The 21,851-nt window shown below is 33.8% G+C and overlaps 3 protein-coding genes across 6 annotated transcripts in view; 2 read left to right on the top strand and 1 right to left on the bottom strand.

Annotated features, from left to right (window-relative positions):
- The window catches only part of LOC134854897 (uncharacterized), a 582,728-nt gene that overhangs the window by 60,730 nt on the left and 500,147 nt on the right, over window positions 1-21,851 (top strand). The gene's annotated exons all lie outside the window — the stretch shown is intronic.
- The window catches only part of LOC134854505 (GRIP and coiled-coil domain-containing protein 2-like), a 92,927-nt gene that overhangs the window by 12,644 nt on the left and 58,432 nt on the right, over window positions 1-21,851 (bottom strand). For all 3 annotated transcript variants that reach the window (XM_063870784.1, XM_063870783.1, XM_063870785.1), the window contains exon 13: window positions 7,927-7,974. In XM_063870784.1, coding sequence (XP_063726854.1) covers window positions 7,927-7,974 — 48 coding nt within the window. The remainder of the gene's footprint in view (window positions 1-7,926; window positions 7,975-21,851) is intronic.
- LOC134854507 (uncharacterized) lies at window positions 3,131-21,164 on the top strand. 2 transcript variants are annotated; one of them, XM_063870786.1, is made up of 4 exons: window positions 3,131-3,148; window positions 7,228-8,695; window positions 19,922-20,123; window positions 20,451-20,934. In XM_063870786.1, the coding sequence occupies exons 2-4, from the start codon at window positions 8,223-8,225 to the stop codon at window positions 20,586-20,588; spliced, it is 813 nt and encodes a 270-aa protein (XP_063726856.1). In that variant the 5' UTR covers window positions 3,131-3,148; window positions 7,228-8,222; the 3' UTR covers window positions 20,589-20,934. The 2 variants fall into 2 exon arrangements, with proteins under 2 accessions (XP_063726856.1, XP_063726857.1); XM_063870787.1 differs by lacking the exons at window positions 3,131-3,148; window positions 20,451-20,934 and adding an exon at window positions 20,943-21,164.

The raw sequence follows: 21,851 nt of genomic DNA, 5'->3' as shown, positions 1-21,851 counted from the left end.
CGCTTCCAAAATAAGGCAGACAAACGACAGTTCAGCAAATAAATTTCAAGTAGAAAGTTTTCAGTTTGCAAAAAGCTCACTCACGTCCAGGTCGAATTTGAAACCCGTATGTTGTCATCCCAAGCATTATCTGGGTGAAACATGCGCAGAAACAGACGCTGAACTGAAAAGGAGACTATAAAGCAAGCTATCACATGATTCTGATTTCGTTACGCAAGTTGTTTACCGCCGGGAAAAAAAATCAACAATCCGATTTGATAATGCCTTCTTATTTCAAGCATTAAAATTATTCGACAATTGGACAACTAAAACCTAATTGAATAACTCTAAAGTCAGACAAAAACATTACTATGATCAGGTATGTTTCAGGTCAGAATTACAAGAAGTTAGAAGGTGCTTGATAAAACAGTTATAAGAGGCTACTTTTGAACCGAGAAAAAGTGAGCTAAATTTTTGAACAAAAAAGCATCAGAAAAATTTTTGCGCCGAAAAGGCTGATATTCAATAAACGCAACTTTTAAACTTTTATTTAAGTCTAATTTAAGTCATCCTGTGATACAAGTTATTTACGGTTTGAACAAAACTTTTTCAGTAAAAAAGGCAAAAAAAACACGACCTCAATAAGTCTCTTCATGCCGTTCATAGACTCTTAACAAGGTCAAACTAAGAAACATCACAATAAAAGACCCAGAAACTAAGCCAACAAAACCCAAACCTGCGCGTGTCAAAGCGAAAACATCACACAAGATTAACTACTACTTTTAGAATTTAAACAGCTAAATTAGGAAACCCAAACAAGTTCCAAGATGGTCTGCTCGCGGAAGCAGATCTATTCGTGTCTCTCAGCGGATTTAAAAAAAACTCCAGCGCAGAAACGCTCGGTATTCAGTTTGCTATGCAATCAGTGAGGTTAACAAAGTCAAAATGATAAGTTTCCTCAGCCTTTCTTGTTTCACCAATTGATCCAACGCAAAAAAAAATGATTCACGTCTTTTTTTGCGATATTTGCACTTGTGTTTTTGTAGAGCGTGATTTTCCTTATTATAAAACGAAAATAATGAAGTTTGAACAAATTGAGGTGGTAAAATTACAACAAACATAAAACGCCAAATTTTGAATAGAACAGGCTTTTAAAATGCATACATTCTCAAAATTGATTTGGTAGTTGACAAAACAACAGATTTGGATAGCCCGACCAATTTAGATCATCATGTGAAAAAAGTTATTTACAGTTAGAGCTTGAACAACTTTCAATACAATTTTTGGTCAAAAAAAAAACCACACGACCTTAATAAGCCTCTTCACGCCGTCCAGAGACTCTTAACGTGGTCAAACTAAGAAACATCCCAATATAAGACCTAGAAACTAAGCCAACGAAACATCAGTCGGCGCGCGTCAAATATTACACAAGATTAACTACTCCTTTTAGAATTTTCACAGCTAAATCAGGAAATCCAACATGTTCCAAGACGGTCTGTATGGCGGACGCAGATCTATTCTTGTTTCTAAGCGGATGTAAAAAAACTCCAGCGCAGGAACGCTTGATATTCTGTTTGCTATGCAATCAGCAAGGTTAATAAAAGTCAAAATGATATGTTTCCTCAGCCTTTCTTGTTTTACCAATTGATGAATGCTAGTAATAATTTTTAAAAATATTTTTTGGTTCTTTTTTGGCCTCCATTTCCGCTGCTTGCGGGAGACAAAGGACAAGAAAGAAGTTCTCGCTGACAATTCGAGCTTCACAACGAAGTGTGAAATAATCCACAGAACTTTTCGACCCACCAAAACTTCAGGAAAAACGTCAAATCTTGTTTACATAGAACTAATCCTTATGGAATATCTAGTGTAAATCCCTGCTAGCATTACACAGCCTACAATCCTAGTTCCATGAAACATTTGAATCAGTTAATTCGCCCACCTAACATTTAATGTCTCGGGGACAAGCCTTCAATAAAGTCGAGATTGTTGCCAACCAACCATATTAAGGTTTCTAATTTCAATTCCAAATCAATTCTGAACTGCTGTTGATTCCACATGCTTCAGCTATCAGAAAAAGGTTTCTGATATGGGAAACAAATGAAAACACCATAGCTAAATCTCGAAAAAGCATCAAGCTTAAGACTTCCATGATAGCTCCCATTTGATATAACAGAAGCGACACCTTGCTTTACCCATTTTCCCCACAAACTTGGATTTTTAAGACATTCGTCAAATCGGATTATGCCAAAAAAACTTTCGTTCAAATGAGTATTCAGCAGTGGTCTACGAGACTGGTTTATGGGTTTATGAAAATGAATACGACACAGCTTTTTGTTTGATGTTTACCCGACCAGGACAGATTAGCGCGGACGACGAAGTCAGAAAGTAAATCATAATAAACATATTTCCAGGTAGTTTTTGATCAAACAGACAGACCAGATTTGTGTGGTAAATAGAATTTAACAACCGAATACTCAGTAAGCCACCAATAATAATAAAAAAATACCACCATCCCCAATGACAGCAACTATATTCACATATTTTTACGGTAAAAACATGACTTACTTCAGAGGGGGCTGAGTTATGAGAAAAAAGTCCAAAATAAAGATTTTCAGCTCTTTGCAAAAACGTTGAGCAGCTTTTAATTTCATGACTAAATCGATTCATGGCATAAATCGATTTGTTGGAATAACGTCAAGCAGGTAGTTTTCTGCTTCTTGCTTTTACATTTCAATCATTTTGCATAACCGGTTTACCAACTGAGCTTAAACATGTATCGATCGCACCTCAGTTTATTAACTTTTTCTTCAATAATAAAACATCTGCTCGCGAATTGAAATACAAGGGGTCTTTGTTATTAAAACTAGCCCGCAACAGATATTGCGACAGAAGTTGGCAAAACTCGCGCGAGCGAGGAGTTTAACGACTGGCTATTAATTTTAATGGGCTGTGAAATGTTCTTTATTCAAAGGAGTTGCAAATCACAGTTTTGGTAATATAACACAACCGTGTAAAACCCTTAAGCTCCTAGTTTTATAACATTTAATTCGGTTCGGTTATTAAATCAAAACAATCCTTTCAACTTATTCGCCTCTCCAATTCATATTATATAGTACGCCATCAATCTTTCAAAATTAAAGTCTGCCAAGTGCCTGTAACCTAGACTTAGGTTAGTAGGATTTAAATTGGCGGCTGAATGGTGGTTTATAGCTGCTTGGCTCTTAAATTCTGAAGTCAAGCCTTGTACGGGCCCTACGGGTAGTTAGAACAAAGCCATTCAAAACTGAGCAATGAAAAGTATGCCTTAACACGAAACAATCAAAATTCAAGGCCAAGATGAAAAGATTGCTCGTATCAGGGCGAAGCCCTGAATGTTCCGACTGCCTTTTAAGGTTTATGGAGCAGTAATAACTTGAAAAAATATATATATATATAAAAAACATTTTTTCTAAAATTTGAAATTTTTTTGAAAATCATTCCCCCACACGCCATATAAAGTACAAATTGATAGATTTCGCTCCTTGTAACAAATCAATTATGGCAAATCAGCTTCTTTGAACCAATTTGGAACAATTTCTAAGACGGATTAAATATCCGCTTAATGTGAAGTAAACTAAAAAAGCATATATACCTAAGGGCTTTCATAAATTTATACATATGTTTGATGTGGTGATGTATAATTGATGCTTGATGTATAAAGAAAATCATTTCGCTCTTCTTAATTAACAGTTTCAAAAAACCAAATCAATCAGAGTAATTCTGAAAATTGACATTCATGTTCGAAATTAAACATGAAACTCATTTTCTGCAGGTGTTTCCAGTTTTGTTGTTTTTCCACCATTTGATAAACAAGTTTAGGACGCCAGCTCAAATGAAATCAACAGTCATCCCAACAAGGTAAAAAGACGATGACGACAGAGTTAAAGATTTTTTTCCCCTTAAACAGCAAACCACAATCAATAGAAGTGAAATTGAGCTTCCCTCATTCCAAGAACCACAAAATTTCGACGCAGTAATTTTGAAGTTTGATCGTAACTTTGATATCACGCCGATGTAACAATAAGAGAAAAAATATTGAGTTGTTTTTTGCAAAATCTCACTTTCGAAATTTAACTTTGATGTAACAATAAGAGAAAAAATATTGAGTTGTTTTTTGAAAAATCTCACTTTCGAAATTTAAAGAAAAAAGTAGATATCCTTTAGGTCTTAGCTTTTCTGGAAAATGAATGAATAGCCCTTTTTTGATAAAATTAAGCCAATTTGAGAAATCTGGATAAATAAGTTAAAATTTTATTTCGCTGGGAAATCCGAAAATTGAATTCCACTTTCGAAACAAGAATTCGATCACATTTTTCTTGATTTTTCATTTTTGGAGTACGATAGTGGAGCTTGCCTTCCTTTTAACAAAAATAAACAGAACTTGAAAAGAAATCAAACTGCGAAAAAATGAGACAAAGTTTAAGACTTTTTCAGAAAAAAATAATCGTGACCCACATAAGAGATTGAACTACGTTCATCGACTCTTAATAAAAAAAATGGGAAACTTAATACATTTTTGTAGCGCCCGGAAATATTGTAGGGCCCATTTCTGTAAAGCACGGCAGAGAAAAAGACTGTTTACTGAATGTTCTTTGGTGGTTAATTCAAAACAAGTGAAATTACCCACAAAAAAATTTGAATTATGTTATCCGTATTTTAAATGCCAGATAACAATCGACAACGCACCTCTTGACCTAAATAATATGTTAAAAAATTCAAGGCGAAGAATTTCCAGAGAAAATGGCCTAGAGAATATAATTGCCATGTGAAGAACGGCTCATTGTTCCGACCATTGAAAAATGGGAAGGAATTTTGCCGTGTGTGATTAAGTGTTTTTCTCCACGCAAAATCAGGTACCGCAAACGTCCCAATGTCGAGAAAAACCGGCTCAAAATTTTTTGAGTTCCCATTTTTTTTCGAATGAGTAGAGCGAGCGAGTAACTTTTTTTTCGAAAATGTAGGTAACTTAGACTAAGAAAAAGTTGAATTTATCAAAAGGAAAACTGGTTTTCGAAGCTCCCCTTAACGTGTCTTTGCCAAAATGAAAAAAAATTGAGATATTGAGCAAAAATAAAGGTAAAAATACTTATTGAAAAAATTTTAGTTTTTTTTTGTTGGTCGTTCATTTGTTTAAGACAAGTTTTGTCGATTATGTCTCAATTCATTGAATTTCTTAGCCGTAAACGACTGTTTGTAGTTTTTTTGAACGCAGTCGCATTATTTTGCGCTTCTTGCACGGCAACCGGCTATCAGTGTTAATTTTTTTGCTTTATGTATCCATAAACAGGATCATGCGTTAATGGACTCCAATCTGTGACGCTTAGAATCATTTAGAAAAAATCTGCTTGAAAATATATCTCCTTGCGGGTACCTTGTACAATTCAGAAGACTGCGATATTTGATAAACAAGTTTACTTTAAGCTTGTTTATTCTACCGGGCACTTTGAACATAGCGGAAGAACTATGAAATCACGCATAAAATCTACAAACGAACGCACAAAGAACTGTAAAAATTTACATGAAATCGAGCCCAAAATGACTGCTTTAGTTAAATTTTGGAAATATAGCCAACAGTAAATTGGATGAACACAAGACAAGGAACGCAAGGAAAGAAAACAAAACTTTTATTTTTGAAAACTTCAACTTACGAATTTCAAAGAAAAAATATTTGCCCTTTAGGCTCTTCGGTTTTCACTACCAATTTTTGAGCTGAAATTTGCTACTTGGGTAAGTATTTAGCGCTAAATCATCGATGGTGATCACTGTTCTTCCATCGCTAATTTTCAATGTGAATTCGTGGAAAAAAATCATGGACTCAATTTGAACAAATTACGCCAGGAAGTAATTTTGATTTACAGAAACTTCTCTGATAATATTTTTTTCAAACCAGCCAATCTTGCTACTTAGAGAGTATTTAGCGCTAAATCATCGATTGTGATCACTGTTTCTCCATCGCTAATTTTCAATGTGAATTCATGGAAAAAAAATCATGGACTCTTTAATTTAAACAAATTACGCCAGGAAGCAATTTTGATTTAAAGAAAATTCTCTGATAATCTTTTTTTCAAACCAGCCAATCTTGCTATTTGGGTAAGTATTTAGCGCTAAATCATCGATTGTGATCACTGTTCTTCCATCGCTAATTTTCAATGTGAATTCATGGAAAAAAATTACATGACTTAAAAAGTACAATTATATATCATCATTAATCAATAAACCTACCTTTGAAACGGAAATACATCTCTATTTTTAAATTAACTTCCATATTTTTCTCAGCTAGCGTAATTTGAGCGCCACTTGGAAGACAAATTTGACAATCGAGCTTCAAAGTAAACCAAAAATCGTATTACAACATGAGTGGAAACAAATTTAACATTTTTTTCCTGGAAAAAAAAACATACCACACGACCAACTTTGCTAATTTCATTAACACATGATTCTTTTTAATTGCAGATTTCGTGATAAGCAAAACTAAGTGAAAATTTTTGTCTCCGCGGATTCTGAAACTTTTGAAATATTTTGAACTTGTCCAGTGACCTTAATCAATTTTAAAGAGCCGTTATCAAACATTGGCAATTTCATTTCGAAATAACCGAGCGTACTTTAAGCTTGAAACTACACGGTGAAGTATGCAATCTTTCTGTTTAATGGCTTTTTGTCTTCGAATTGTTGATACTTTACTAGTTGGGTCATTCCTGATTACAATAATCAAGTAAGTTATACCAAGAGGGTTTTGAAGCGAACGAAAAGTTCGAGGGAGAGGATTTTGAATGTCTGAAACGGCAAGTTTAAGTATACATTCACTACAGGAGACCAAATACATTAAAAAATCGAACAATTGCTGTCGGTTCAGAAACTAGAGGTAACAAAAAGTCGAAAAAATCAATGGAAAAATACCGCATTTTTTGTATGATTCGCAAACTTCTTGAACAAATCTCACTCCAACCAATCAATTATCTTAAAAAAAACTACGACCAAAAAAACAGCAAACTTCGCTTTTTTTTCATTCTGTTTAATGAAGGCAACTCGAATTGTCAGTTTTTAGGTTAGGTGTTATAACTCATATCTGGTTGCCCCCAGCTGCAATTATATCAAGAGACAGTTGAATAGACCGTGTTTATTTTAACTAAGTACTAAATATGACAGAGTGAGACCGCGTACACACAAATAATCCAACCCACCCCTTGAAACAATTTCCTTTCTGCTTAGATGGTTGTGTCTCCTCTGCGAATTTTGCATTTTACAAGTTAGAATTTTGACATTCTTGTCGAACTTGCGAGAGCTACAAGCAACTTTCCTAGCCCGCAAAGAAAATAACCTTGACTAGCACAAATTCGAATTCCTTCAATATATACAATTTATATTTCCAAAACTAGCCCCCAGGTCAAAGCTGAACAAACTAACATATTGCGGGCGAAGAAGAGCACGACCAGCGAAGCGGGCGAAATTTTGGCACTCAATCTAACATTTTATACTTGAGTCTCGAATTTTGTACTATTTCCTTTTATTTCAAATGTAACTCACTTTACAGGATAACTAACTGATATCTATACATATCGCGCCCTGTAATGTCCCCTAGAATGACGACAACTTCGATTCAAATTGGCCGACAATGGTCCAAATAACAATCACACATTCAGCTATCACCTTTTCCTAGCTACACTTCAGAAAACAGTTTTCTGGCAAACAACTCATTGATATTCAAAACTGCGATACTAGCTGCTATTGCATTCGAATCTAAATTCCGTCAAAATGATTGATGATACCGGAAATTTTCACATCTCTTAGCAATCTTTCACCCATTTACATTACCATATTTTGCTATTTTGAAAGACATTTGCCATGAATTTGTAATATATTTTTGTTTAGATCTTCCCAAAATTGTGGCTATCAAATGAATTGAATTACCTGTGCGCTTTGGCTGACAGAGCTTTGAGCTTCCTCCGCTAATTGAATCTAAAACAAACAAACTTACTTCCAATTATGCAAATTGGCATTTAAATTAGAAAACTTTGAAAACGCAGTCAACATTGTTTAGAACTTTTCATTACTCCCAATTAAAGGCGCCTTCAGCTGCAGCCTTTTTGCAAAAGTTCGATTTGCCTCATTGCAATTTCAATCAAGTTTCACGCTCTACAACAGTTTAAAATCACCTGACTGATGACTGTTATTAAACTGATTAGCAGAGTCATAATTATAACTGAATGAGCAACCCGCGCAATGCACACCCAAAGCATGGGACGAAAACATTCGCAACTGAACATATCTCATTCACAACAAGGAGATTTTTAATCACGCTCTTTTTGCTTCAAACACTTTCTTCAACTCCTTTGATGGGCGGCATTAAAAATCGATCAAATGCATCAGCTATTTATAATTCAAACGGAATTCAAGTTTCAACGTCCTTTTTCAACGAAAAACAAAACAACGAAAAAGACAGAAAACTGTCTGATCTGAACGATGACAAAATTTGGACTCAAAATCGAGATGACAACCCAGCGGCGATTAAAAAGCGAACAGTCAGACAAGATACGTTTGCCCAGGACAATAAGCCAGAAGAGCCGGAGGAACTGGGCGACTTTGTTTCGCATCCGACCAAGTTGACCTGGTCCAGTGCTATTCTAGGCGCACTGTTCGGGTGCTCCATGTTTTTCCTAGTGTTCATCATAATCATTAGGTTAGCTCAATCTATTGTATCATTTCGTGTTCATAACTTTTGGACGTATTCATAAATTTCACATTGAAATACTTTTTTTGCATACAATAATTAGGAATACACTAAAGTAAAGGCGGTTACACAAACTTTGCATGTAACAAATTGGAAAACGTCGAACCAAATTATGACTTAATTACGCGTTTCAAAAAAAGTCAGATATATTGAGTAGGAAAATTTCTGAAATGAAATTTTTGTTATTGCACTGTTGTTTGAAACAAACTAGCAAGCACGTCTTCAAAAATCAACCGGCTTGAAAAAAAATGAATCTGTTAAATATCTCAAACTTCTTTTCAGCTTGAACCGGGGTACAAGTAAGATAGTTAGGTCCCAGGAAAAAGAAAGTACCTGAACCTGTTCTCAAAACTTTTCTAAGCAAGTCATTGAAGCTATAGAACATGGAAACAATAAAGCTATTTCATACCTTGAATCGCTTCGAAAAAGTCAAGCCTTTCTCAGCAAGCCATTACAACTATGAAAATTTTCAATTTTTTCTACCCCAGAAACATTGGCAAAAGGTTAGTTTATCTAATTAAGAAATTCAAGCAGATTTAAGAACTTAACATTATTCGGGGCAAAATTTCATATAGCAATTGGCGTTGAGTTTATACTATCCCTAAGAAAACTTACCATAAAGTTGGGAATTTCAACTTTTTGTAGTTTTAGGAATCTACGTTGTGAAAATTTCAATTCTTCGAGTCAAAAATCTTTAAAATCTTGTTATAACTCGGAAAATCAAATGTTTTCAGCCATACTTGAAGGAAAAATTTGCAACATATGAGAGTACATTGACAGCAACCCACTTAAATGCTGGAAATGTTAAATTTTATTTAAAATTTGCAATATTTGAGATTTTGGAGATCATTTACAGTTGGGAGTGTCAAATTTTGGTAAGTTTATAAAATCTATGTTGTTTGGAATTTATGACAGAATAACAAAAAAATATCATATCACGTAATCAAAAATTCTTTGGTTATTCATATTTCGAGGCCAAAATCACAACCTTTGAAAAACCTTTGACAGTACGCCACCATAGGTTAGCTAACTTCAAATCTAAACTTTTTGAAAAAGAATTCAAAAATTACGAAAAACTCATAAATCAAAAGCTATAATTTTTTGCAGAGTCATATTTGGGGCCAATTTTGCAAACCTTGGGTTGCCTACTTCAAACTTTGTGTAATTTTCAAATTTTAACTTTTTATTAACATTCAAAAAATATTTAAAAAAACGTCATCTCGGAAGCTAAAAAGATTGAAGCAGTCATTTTTAGAGACAATATTTGCAAACCCTGAATGTACCCAGACAGCCGCCAGCCTCCCACAATAGCCAATTTCAAACTTTGTGAAAATTTCTAAATCTAAATTTGAAAAACAAAAATCAAAAAATCGTAAACATAGCCAATCGGAGATTGGAAAAAGTAATGAAAGCAAGTAAACATAAAAAAAATACGTTAAGCTCATTGAATTGAAGCCCGTTGAGCTCTTTGAATTTTTAGAACGATTTATGAGTGGCGCTTTTTTGATAACATTCAAATTTCAAACTTTGGCGTTTGTCATTCAAATCTGGAAATTGAAAACGTTTCTCAAAACTTCAAGACTATCTGTCTAAACTTGACGCCTCTTGTTAACCATTGTCCCCTATAAAACTCGCTTAAACATGGCGTCCATAGCGCATCCAACTTTCATTTAATATATAAGATAGCTTTTTTCGGTTCAATTGATGAGCGAAAAATGCATCAACTGTGTTAACTTTTTACTTATCGAATGTCAAAGCACATGCTGCCAAATTACAAGTTGTCCCAAAAATTGCACCAATTTTTTCGACTTAAGTTAAAAAACACGAACCTAACTTCAAATCTAAACTTTTTGAAAAAGAATTCAAAAATTACGAAAAACTCATAAATCAAAAGCTATAATTTTTTGCAGAGTCATATTTGGGGCCAATTTTGCAAACCTTGGGTTGCCTACTTCAAACTTTGTGTAATTTTCAAATTTTAACTTTTTATTAACATTCAAAAAATATTTAAAAAAACGTCATCTCGGAAGCTAAAAAGATTGAAGCAGTCATTTTTAGAGACAATATTTGCAAACCCTGAATGTACCCAGACAGCCGCCAGCCTCCCACAATAGCCAATTTCAAACTTTGTGAAAATTTCTAAATCTAAATTTGAAAAACAAAAATCAAAAAATCGTAAACATAGCCAATCGGAGATTGGAAAAAGTAATGAAAGCAAGTAAACATAAAAAAAATACGTTAAGCTCATTGAATTGAAGCCCGTTGAGCTCTTTGAATTTTTAGAACGATTTATGAGTGGCGCTTTTTTGATAACATTCAAATTTCAAACTTTGGCGTTTGTCATTCAAATCTGGAAATTGAAAACGTTTCTCAAAACTTCAAGACTATCTGTCTAAACTTGACGCCTCTTGTTAACCATTGTCCCCTATAAAACTCGCTTAAACATGGCGTCCATAGCGCATCCAACTTTCATTTAATATATAAGATAGCTTTTTTCGGTTCAATTGATGAGCGAAAAATGCATCAACTGTGTTAACTTTTTACTTATCGAATGTCAAAGCACATGCTGCCAAATTACAAGTTGTCCCAAAAATTGCACCAATTTTTTCGACTTAAGTTAAAAAACACGAATAGTCTTACTATTACATTACACTTGCTAGCACAACCATGGCTGACGCATACGAAAGGATCTAGATAAAGGAACTAGAAGAGTTTAGTTTTGGAGGCGTTAATTGACCAGTCAATCATAAGTAGTCCCAGAGGTGTTCTTGTGCACACATCCTCGTAAACAACTAATGACTTGCTCACCGTGAAAACAACAGGTACTAGAAATTAAAACGACGCTCGACTTGCACCGAGAAAACAATAGCTGATAGAACTTTAAACGTTTGAGGTCTGGCGTCAAAAAACGAAGACGACTGACTGCATTGCACGATTCAGACGTTTTGTCCTGGTCACATTACTAGACCACTGAAAAAAATAAAGCCAGCACAATAACTGTTGATTGTAACTTTATCCATGAGCCGGGATACTCTTATCTAACTTTCGACTAAAATTCCCTTGTCACTGCAGAAATACTAAGAAATAATTAGCCGAAATTTCAAGTACATCAGCTTCCCAAAAAAAAACAAATTTGAGTCCATAAACTCCAGTGCTTTCTGTTGCTCTCAGGGATATTTGCAGATAACCATCTGAAAATGAATTGACAGCCAATTAACGCCTCAGAAACAGAATTCGTCGAGTTTTCAATCCAGCAATTTTAAACCCTATATCTTAATCAGTTGCTAAGAAAAAAAACTAAACGCGCAGACAGCAGACCGTTGAATTAGTAGTATTAATGTAAGCAGAAACTTAGCAGAAAAATTGATGCTAGCAGCCTTGCAAGAAAGCGAAATGAAAACGAGGCGGAAGCCGCTAAGTCGAAAAATCTATTTGAAAAAAAAAAACGAAAAATCTATCAACAAAAACTTCATACGTTTCTCTGGACTACTGTTCAGTCGAAAAACACAATCACTATTCATAATAAGTTTTCAGAATAACTTCCAGAGCGGCAACTTAATCGACAATCCTAGAGAAGCCCGTTGATACGAAAAAAAAACTGTCATAAACAATTTCGTGCAATTCAGTTTTTTGTCAATTGAAGATTATACGACCACCTTGCCTGAAACATACAAAAGCTTAAACATAAAATTACCTTTAGTGACAAATGAAAAACGATTACACCAATGTAATATAGGCCAAAACCATTTCAATACCAAAACCAATGAAATACAGAATAAAAAATAAGCCGACAAACAATCCTCCGACAAATTTCCTTCAAAACTTGATCAATTTGTATACATATCGAAACAAGGATAGCCGGTTACTGTGCAAGTACCGCAGAATATGTTCTGACCATATTATTATAAAAAGTTTTTTCTCAAATTAGTGTCGTTTTTTTCTGCGTGGTGTGATAAAAAGATTTGAACGAAAAAATATAATTAAGATATATTCGGACATTCACAGTAAAATAGGCCAATTGGAAAGCAATCTTTATAAAAAAATGAATAAAAAGGGGTAAAAAATGTTTTAAAAAAATCTGTGCAGAAAGCTTTTGTAAGCATGTTTAGCCTACCTTATTAACTTAGACTAAAAAGTTCAAACTGGTTTTCCTCCACACTGAAAGAGCTTTAAGACAATATATCACTCGACCCATTCCGATGATAAGTTGTAGGACCTGATTTTGCGCGGAAAACAAAAACATAGCCAACTGACAGTTGAAAAAGAGAAATGAACGCAAGGAGACTTTTGAATTTTGAAGAAATAGATGGCCCTAAGCTGTTTGAATTTGTAGAACAATTTATGATGGACACTTTTTTTGTTAAAATTAACCCAATGTGAGAAAACTGGATGAATAAGCAAAACTTTTATTTCGCTGGGAAATTTGATAATTAATTTCCATTTTCGAAATTAGATGTCGATCACGTTTTTCGTGACCTTTACACTTTTGCTTTTGGATCGTGGAGTTTGCTTTCCTTTTATGGAAATGCACTGAACTTGAAAAGAAACTACAAGTCAAACCGCGAAAAATCGAAACAGAGCGTGAACAAATTTTAACACTTTTTCCTGAAAAAAAAACAAAAAAAAAATCAGCAAGACCTATATAATAGTGCTCAATTTGTTCATTATTCATAAAAAAAAACGAAAACATATCCTAATACTAAGTTCCTCCACATTTTTCAAATGGTCGGAGTAAAAAACGTCCAAGCGGCACTCGCACCCTTGACCTTGTGATCCTAAGGCACACGATTTACCATTAAACCAAAAGGAAAAATTGAGGTTTCATAATAAATCAAGGCCAATTTCCAACAAAAAAATTGTTGGAGGGAAAATTGTCTATTTCTTGAATACAATTAATCTTGCTCTCAAAAGATAGAAAAGTGAGACCGAACAAAAAAAATCAACAAAGGAACTTATAATTCGAAGAACATAGCCAATCGAAGATTGGAAAAGAGTAATGAACGCAAGGACACATAAAAAAATCAGACTTTCCTGAAAAAATCTCAACTTTCGAATTTCAAAGAAAAAAAACAGATGCCCTGTAAGCTCTTTGAATTTCTAGAACAATTTCTGATTGGCGCTTTTTTTGAAAACATGAACCTAACTTGAGAAAACTGGATCAACTCAAAAAGTGCATTATACCTAAATGCATCAATATTTTAACTTTTGCCTGAAAAAAAACCAGCAAGACCTATAGAAGATTCTTCACTACGTTCATTACTGTAAAAAATTTGAATCACAAACAAAACTCTCAGATTACCATGAAGCTTTATTCATTGGCCCTCATTTCAAAAGCCAATAGATACGTATTTTTACTCGCCTCGGAAATCTGAACCCTAAAATCTATTCTGCACTATTTGAGCTAGCGTTATCCGAGAGTTTTTGCCTTCCTTCCAGCAAATGAGATTGCGATGAACTTCAAAATAAATCAAAAGTGAAACCGCGGACTCTAAATAAGTGATAAAATTCACTTCGATCATTAACACTCCTTAATAAGAATCCCCACAACAAATTAGGCGAAGTAAAAGAATTCCGATTCCTCATAAAAATGTTAATTCCTCTGTTTAAGAGAATTTTATTTTTAAGTTACAAAACTACATTTATTTTTCAATTTTGATATTGTAGGCAATTTTTCACATTTTAGAAAAAAATTTAGGCGAATTTTCTAATCCAAAACTTCAGCACGTAAAACATTTTCATGGAAACATAAGCTTATTAATTTATAGAAAGAAAAGCGTTGGTCCACATTTGAATGACTTGAAAAATGAATCGAATCCTAAGACTTCGCTCAAGAATGAAACTGATCAAAATCGGATCAAGAAAGATAAAGGAAGAGTCTTTTCCCTTAAATTTTTATATAACTTAAGATCAAGAAGATTATGGAAGTATACTTTCCATTCAATTTTTATGAGACTTAGGATCAAATAGTTTATGGAAGAATGTTTTTCATCCAATTATGTATAAGACTTGGGAGCAAAACTAGGACTCACGAAAGATTATGGAAGAATATTTTCCGTTCAATTTCTATAAAACTTGGGATCAATAAAGATTATGGACGTTTTCATATTCAAAATTTCAATTTTTATTACCTTTGCCAAAAATGAGCTATTGGAAACAACAACATTTTTAAAAAAAATGTACTAAGAAATCAACATTGAACATCAAAACAATATTCACAGAAAAAAACGATAGAACGGCGTTTTATCAAAAATCTTAGAGAACACTTTGTTCATTAACATTTGAAGTCCAACGCATTGTCAAAATAAAAAAGCTACATAATAATAATAAAGTTACATAAAAAAAATACGTTAAGCTCATTGAATTGAAGCCCGTTGAGCTCTTTGAATTTTTAGAACGATTTATGAGTGGCGCTTTTTTGATAACATTCAAATTTCAAACTTTGGCGTTTGTCATTCAAATCTGGAAATTGAAAACGTTTCTCAAAACTTCAAGACTATCTGTCTAAACTTGACGCCTCTTGTTAACCATTGTCCCCTATAAAACTCGCTTAAACATGGCGTCCATAGCGCATTCCAACTTTCATTTAATATATAAGATAGCTTTTTTCGGTTCAATTGATGAGCGAAAAATGCATCAACTGTGTTAACTTTTTACTTATCGAATGTCAAAGCACATGCTGCCAAATTACAAGTTGTCCCAAAAATTGCACCAATTTTTTCGACTTAAGTTAAAAAACACGAATAGTCTTACTATTACATTACACTTGCTAGCACAACCATGGCTGACGCATACGAAAGGATCTAGATAAAGGAACTAGAAGAGTTTAGTTTTGGAGGCGTTAATTGACCAGTCAATCATAAGTAGTCCCAGAGGTGTTCTTGTGCACACATCCTCGTAAACAACTAATGACTTGCTCACCGTGAAAACAACAGGTACTAGAAATTAAAACGACGCTCGACTTGCATCGAGAAAACAATAGCTGATAGAACTTTAAACGTTTGAGGTCTGGCGTCAAAAAACGAAGACGACTGACTGCATTGCACGATTCAGACGTTTTGTCCTGGTCACATTACTAGACCACTGAAAAAATAAAGCCAGCACAATAACTGTTGATTGTAACTTTATCCATGAGCCGGGATACTCTTATCTAACTTTCGACTAAAATTCCCTTGTCACTGCAGAAATACTAAGAAATAATTAGCCGAAATTTCAAGTACATCAGCTTCCCAAAAAAAAACAAATTTGAGTCCATAAACTCCAGTGCTTTCTGTTGCTCTCAGGGATATTTGCAGATAACCATCTGAAAATGAATTGACAGCCAATTAACGCCTCAGAAACAGAATTCGTCGAGTTTTCAATCCAGCAATTTTAAACCCTATATCTTAATCAGTTGCTAAGAAAAAAAACTAAACGCGCAGACAGCAGACCGTTGAATTAGTAGTATTAATGTAAGCAGAAACTTAGCAGAAAAATTGATGCTAGCAGCCTTGCAAGAAAGCGAAATGAAAACGAGGCGGAAGCCGCTAAGTCGAAAAATCTATTTGAAAAAAAAAAACGAAAAATCTATCAACAAAAACTTCATACGTTTCTCTGGACTACTGTTCAGTCGAAAAACACAATCACTATTCATAATAAGTTTTCAGAATAACTTCCAGAGCGGCAACTTAATCGACAATCCTAGAGAAGCCCGTTGATACGAAAAAAAAAACTGTCATAAACAATTTCGTGCAATTCAGTTTTTTGTCAATTGAAGATTATACGACCACCTTGCCTGAAACATACAAAAGCTTAAACATAAAATTACCTTTAGTGACAAATGAAAAACGATTACACCAATGTAATATAGGCCAAAACCATTTCAATACCAAAACCAATGAAATACAGAATAAAAAATAAGCCGACAAACAATCCTCCGACAAATTTCCTTCAAAACTTGATCAATTTGTATACATATCGAAACAAGGATAGCCGGTTACTGTGCAAGTACCGCAGAATATGTTCTGACCATATTATTATAAAAAGTTTTTTCTCAAATTAGTGTCGTTTTTTTCTGCGTGGTGTGATAAAAAGATTTGAACGAAAAAATATAATTAAGATATATTCGGACATTCACAGTAAAATAGGCCAATTGGAAAGCAATCTTTATAAAAAAATGAATAAAAAGGGGTAAAAAATGTTTTAAAAAAATCTGTGCAGAAAGCTTTTGTAAGCATGTTTAGCCTACCTTATTAACTTAGACTAAAAAGTTCAAACTGGTTTTCCTCCACACTGAAAGAGCTTTAAGACAATATATCACTCGACCCATTCCGATGATAAGTTGTAGGACCTGATTTTGCGCGGAAAACAAAAACATAGCCAACTGACAGTTGAAAAAGAGAAATGAACGCAAGGAGACTTTTGAATTTTGAAGAAATAGATGGCCCTAAGCTGTTTGAATTTGTAGAACAATTTATGATGGACACTTTTTTTGTTAAAATTAACCCAATGTGAGAAAACTGGATGAATAAGCAAAACTTTTATTTCGCTGGGAAATTTGATAATTAATTTCCATTTTCGAAATTAGATGTCGATCACGTTTTTCGTGACCTTTACACTTTTGCTTTTGGATCGTGGAGTTTGCTTTCCTTTTATGGAAATGCACTGAACTTGAAAAGAAACTACAAGTCAAACCGCGAAAAATCGAAACAGAGCGTGAACAAATTTTAACACTTTTTCCTGAAAAAAAAACAAAAAAAAATCAGCAAGACCTATATAATAGTGCTCAATTTGTTCATTATTCATAAAAAAAAACGAAAACATATCCTAATACTAAGTTCCTCCACATTTTTCAAATGGTCGGAGTAAAAAACGTCCAAGCGGCACTCGCACCCTTGACCTTGTGATCCTAAGGCACACGCTTTACCATTAAACCAAAAGGAAAAATTGAGGTTTCATAATAAATCAAGGCCAATTTCCAACAAAAAAATTGTTGGAGGGAAAATTGTCTATTTCTTGAATACAATTAATCTTGCTCTCAAAAGATAGAAAAGTGAGACCGAACAAAAAAAATCAACAAAGGAACTTAAAATTCGAAGAACATAGCCAATCGAAGATTGGAAAAGAGTAATGAACGCAAGGACACATAAAAAAAACAGACTTTCCTGAAAAAATCTCAACTTTTGAATTTCAAAGAAAAAAAACAGATGCCCTGTAAGCTCTTTGAATTTCTAGAACAATTTCTGATTGGCACTTTTTTTGAAAACATGAACCTAACTTGAGAAAACTGGATCAACTCAAAAAGTGCATTATACCTAAATGCATCAATATTTTAACTTTTGCCTGAAAAAAAACCAGCAAGACCTATAGAAGATTCTTCACTACGTTCATTACTGTAAAAAATTTGAATCACAAACAAAACTCTCAGATTACCATGAAGCTTTATTCATTGGCCCTCATTTCAAAAGCCAATAGATACGTATTTTTACTCGCCTCGGAAATCTGAACCCTAAAATCTATTCTGCACTATTTGAGCTAGCGTTATCCGAGAGTTTTTGCCTTCCTTCCAGCAAATGAGATTGCGATGAACTTCAAAATAAATCAAAAGTGAAACCGCGGACTCTAAATAAGTGATAAAATTCACTTCGATCATTAACACTCCTTAATAAGAATCCCCACAACAAATTAGGCGAAGTAAAAGAATTCCGATTCCTCATAAAAATGTTAATTCCTCTGTTTAAGAGAATTTTATTTTTAAGTTACAAAACTACATTTATTTTTCAATTTTGATATTGTAGGCAATTTTTCACATTTTAGAAAAAAATTTAGGCGAATTTTCTAATCCAAAACTTCAGCACGTAAAACATTTTCATGGAAACATAAGCTTATTAATTTATAGAAAGAAAAGCGTTGGTCCACATTTGAATGACTTGAAAAATGAATCGAATCCTAAGACTTCGCTCAAGAATGAAACTGATCAAAATCGGATCAAGAAAGATAAAGGAAGAGTCTTTTCCCTTAAATTTTTATATAACTTAAGATCAAGAAGATTATGGAAGTATACTTTCCATTCAATTTTTATGAGACTTAGGATCAAATAGTTTATGGAAGAATGTTTTTCATCCAATTATGTATAAGACTTGGGAGCAAAACTAGGACTCACGAAAGATTATGGAAGAATATTTTCCGTTCAATTTCTATAAAACTTTGGATCAATAAAGATTATGGACGTTTTCATATTCAAAATTTCAATTTTTATTACCTTTGCCAAAAATGAGCTATTGGAAACAACAACATTTTTAAAAAAAATGTACTAAGAAATCAACATTGAACATCAAAACAATATTCACAGAAAAAAACGATAGAACGGCGTTTTATCAAAAATCTTAGAGAACACTTTGTTCATTAACATTTGAAGTCCAACGCATTGTCAAAATAAAAAAGCCAAAGTGACTTGGAAAAAGAAGGTCAATGAACTCAAGGAGATTGAAACTCGAGAAATGATTATTTTTAAAGCCTTGCCTTCTTTTGAGTTTCGAAGAAAAACGTATATGGAGACTCTTTGAATTTCAAGAATATTTTCTGATTGACAAGTTTTAGATAAAACTAATTCAAATTGAGAAGATGTTGTCAATGGTCAATATTTTTATTCCACCTGGACATATACGAATCCAAAACCACTTTCGAAACCAATTGTCATTCTACCAATTGTCTGTGCTGAATGACATTCACAGCATAATTTGCACTTTAGTTTTTGGAGAGGTTTTTTTGCTTCAAATGAAATCAAATTCAACTGAATGATTGAACAAAATGAAACAAAAACAAAAACTGAAAAAAAAAAATCAAAATTGAGCGCGAACAAATTTGTTTGCCCAACAATTCTATAGCACGATCTAAGTGAATGAAAACTCAATTAAGACATTGTAATTTAAGAGGTAGCCAAGATATAGACAATTTTTTTCTCCTATCCTTAACTTTATTCCTGTACTGTAAACACTATTTAGCGATTAAATTAAATCTGCTGTACTTTTAAACTCGATGTTATAAATAAAGGTGACAAATTCGTTCTGTCTTTTTTTCTTCTTTTTCTTTTTTCTTTCTTTCTCAGACAAAAGTTGGATTCATCACTTAGATTAAAGTTAATTAGTTGCGGAGGAAGCTTCGGAAATGCAGAAGACTCGCTTATGGAGTTTATTTCAGTGTCTTGGCTTCCATCCGTGCAGTAGATTACTACATCTTCGGAAGAAAAGACATCAGGAAAGAACTGCTCAGTGGAGAAGAGGATAGCTCCAGTCCAGGTCCTATCTGGAAAATACTCAATGCCTGGAGACCCAACGGAAAGCCAGGAGGAACACAACCCAGTCAGAAACCACAATTCTGGAAGACCCAGATGTTCCACGTTGTAAATATCAACTTTCCATCTTTTCCATACCCATTTTTCAATACTCATTGCTCAAGAATTCAGGTTTTGAATCTAAATTTCATCTGTAGTTTGATAGAACTGACAAACATCTTAATTTAAGTTCCAATTTGTGTCAAATATACATGCAAAAACAGCTCCGAATAACTAATGCCACAAAAAGCGAGTGTACTTCACAATTAGATTGCTTCATTTAGCATTGGTTCTTTTAATTAACTAAGATTGATGACACTTCAACGGTCTCCTGGCAATGCAATGAAATATTACCGGAAATTTACATCAAATGTATGTAGATTGCTATGCTTGTAGGTCGAGTACAAAGGCATTAGAGCCGGAGGCCGGCGCAATGCATCAAGTAGCGCTTCCAAAATCGGGGGCGGCAGCGGGAGTCGAACCTGCGCCGGCTCCAGGCCAGGCTATTACAAGCGCACCAACATCTTAGTTTGATCCTATTTTGAAGAGCGTTAAGGTATTTTGTAACACAAGAATTGTTCGGTTAATTGTATAGCAATTAACACTCTGGATGTAACGCTATAGATGTGCTATTTGATCTGTGTCAAGTTCTGTATTCTGTAATGTAGTGTAGTCTAATACAAAATATTTGTAGTTTTAGGATAATTTGTAATTCACTTCACCAAATGCGCTTCAAAATCACCTGAACTTTGCTGCCTAATCAGTTGATGATTTTGATTTCAATAAAACAAAAAATTTACCAAGATAAAACTCTTTGATCACGAACCAGAAAAGAAGCAACTAGACAAAGCTCTCGCGAGCTGAGTTTTCTTATTTGGACTGTTTTAGTGATTCTTCGATGTCAGCAAGAACTCCATTTGGTTCAATCCAAACTGAGATGCCCTTACACGAGTTAGAGAAGCAAACCCAACAAATATACCGCAATCATGTTCAAACGAACCCAAAACCGATTTCATTTCAATTAAATATGCATTACATTATTTAACCAAAAATTGGTGTTGTGTCAATTGCTTCATGTGATTTCCTGTAGCTATATTTGATCGAAATTGAAGTAGCTTTAGTTTTTTAATTAATAAAATTTTATATTCTCAACTTGTTCACAGAACAAACAGTAGCAGAAATTTACTAAGCAGATAAAAAATGATTGAGAGTAGATATCACCTTGAAATTCCTTAATTTCTAAGAATCTTTAAAAATCGGCCTTTTCGATAAAAGTAACCAAATTTGGGAAACCTGGATCACTAGATCAAACTTTTTGTTCAGCTGGGAAATCTAAAACAGCCAATCGAAGACTGGAAAAGAGTAATGAACGCAAGGACACATAAAAAACACTGAAATTCGGAAGTTGAGATTTTTCCAAGAAAGTCAAAGAAAGAAATAGATGCCCTTTAAGCTATGTGAATTTCTGGAACAATTTCTGATTGGCACTTTTTCATAATATGAACCCAACTTGAGAAAACTGGATCAATATGTAGTTTTTCTTCCGCTGGGAAATCTGAAAAATAAATTCCACCTTCGAAACTAGAAATCGTTCACGTTTTTTTGCGACATTTCCATGTTCGTATTTGGAGAGAGCTATTTACGTCACTTTCAGCAGATGAATTTCAATTGAACTCAAAAAAAGCATTATACCTAAGTGCATCAATATTTCAAGACTTTTTCCTGAAAAAAAAAACAAAAAAATCAGCAAGACCTATATTAGAGACTTCACTGTTCTTTAATCTTAAAAATTAAATC

This window comes from Symsagittifera roscoffensis, chromosome 9 (genome assembly GCF_963678635.1).
Source record: "Symsagittifera roscoffensis chromosome 9, txSymRosc1.1, whole genome shotgun sequence".
Taxonomy (NCBI): Eukaryota; Metazoa; Xenacoelomorpha; order Acoela; family Convolutidae; genus Symsagittifera; species Symsagittifera roscoffensis.
This window is presented reverse-complemented; position numbering and strand designations above follow the sequence as displayed.

Bases quoted from the DNA above. Each gene is read 5' to 3' on its own strand.
- LOC134854507 (XM_063870786.1), top strand. From the start codon at position 8,223: ATGAGCAACCCGCGCAATGCACACCCAAAGCATGGGACGAAAACATTC. The intron at 8,696-19,921 runs GTTAGCTCAATC...AGTTTATTTCAG, and splicing joins GTGTTCATCATAATCATTAG to TGTCTTGGCTTCCATCCGTG. The intron at 20,124-20,450 runs GTAAATATCAAC...CTATGCTTGTAG, and splicing joins AGACCCAGATGTTCCACGTT to GTCGAGTACAAAGGCATTAG.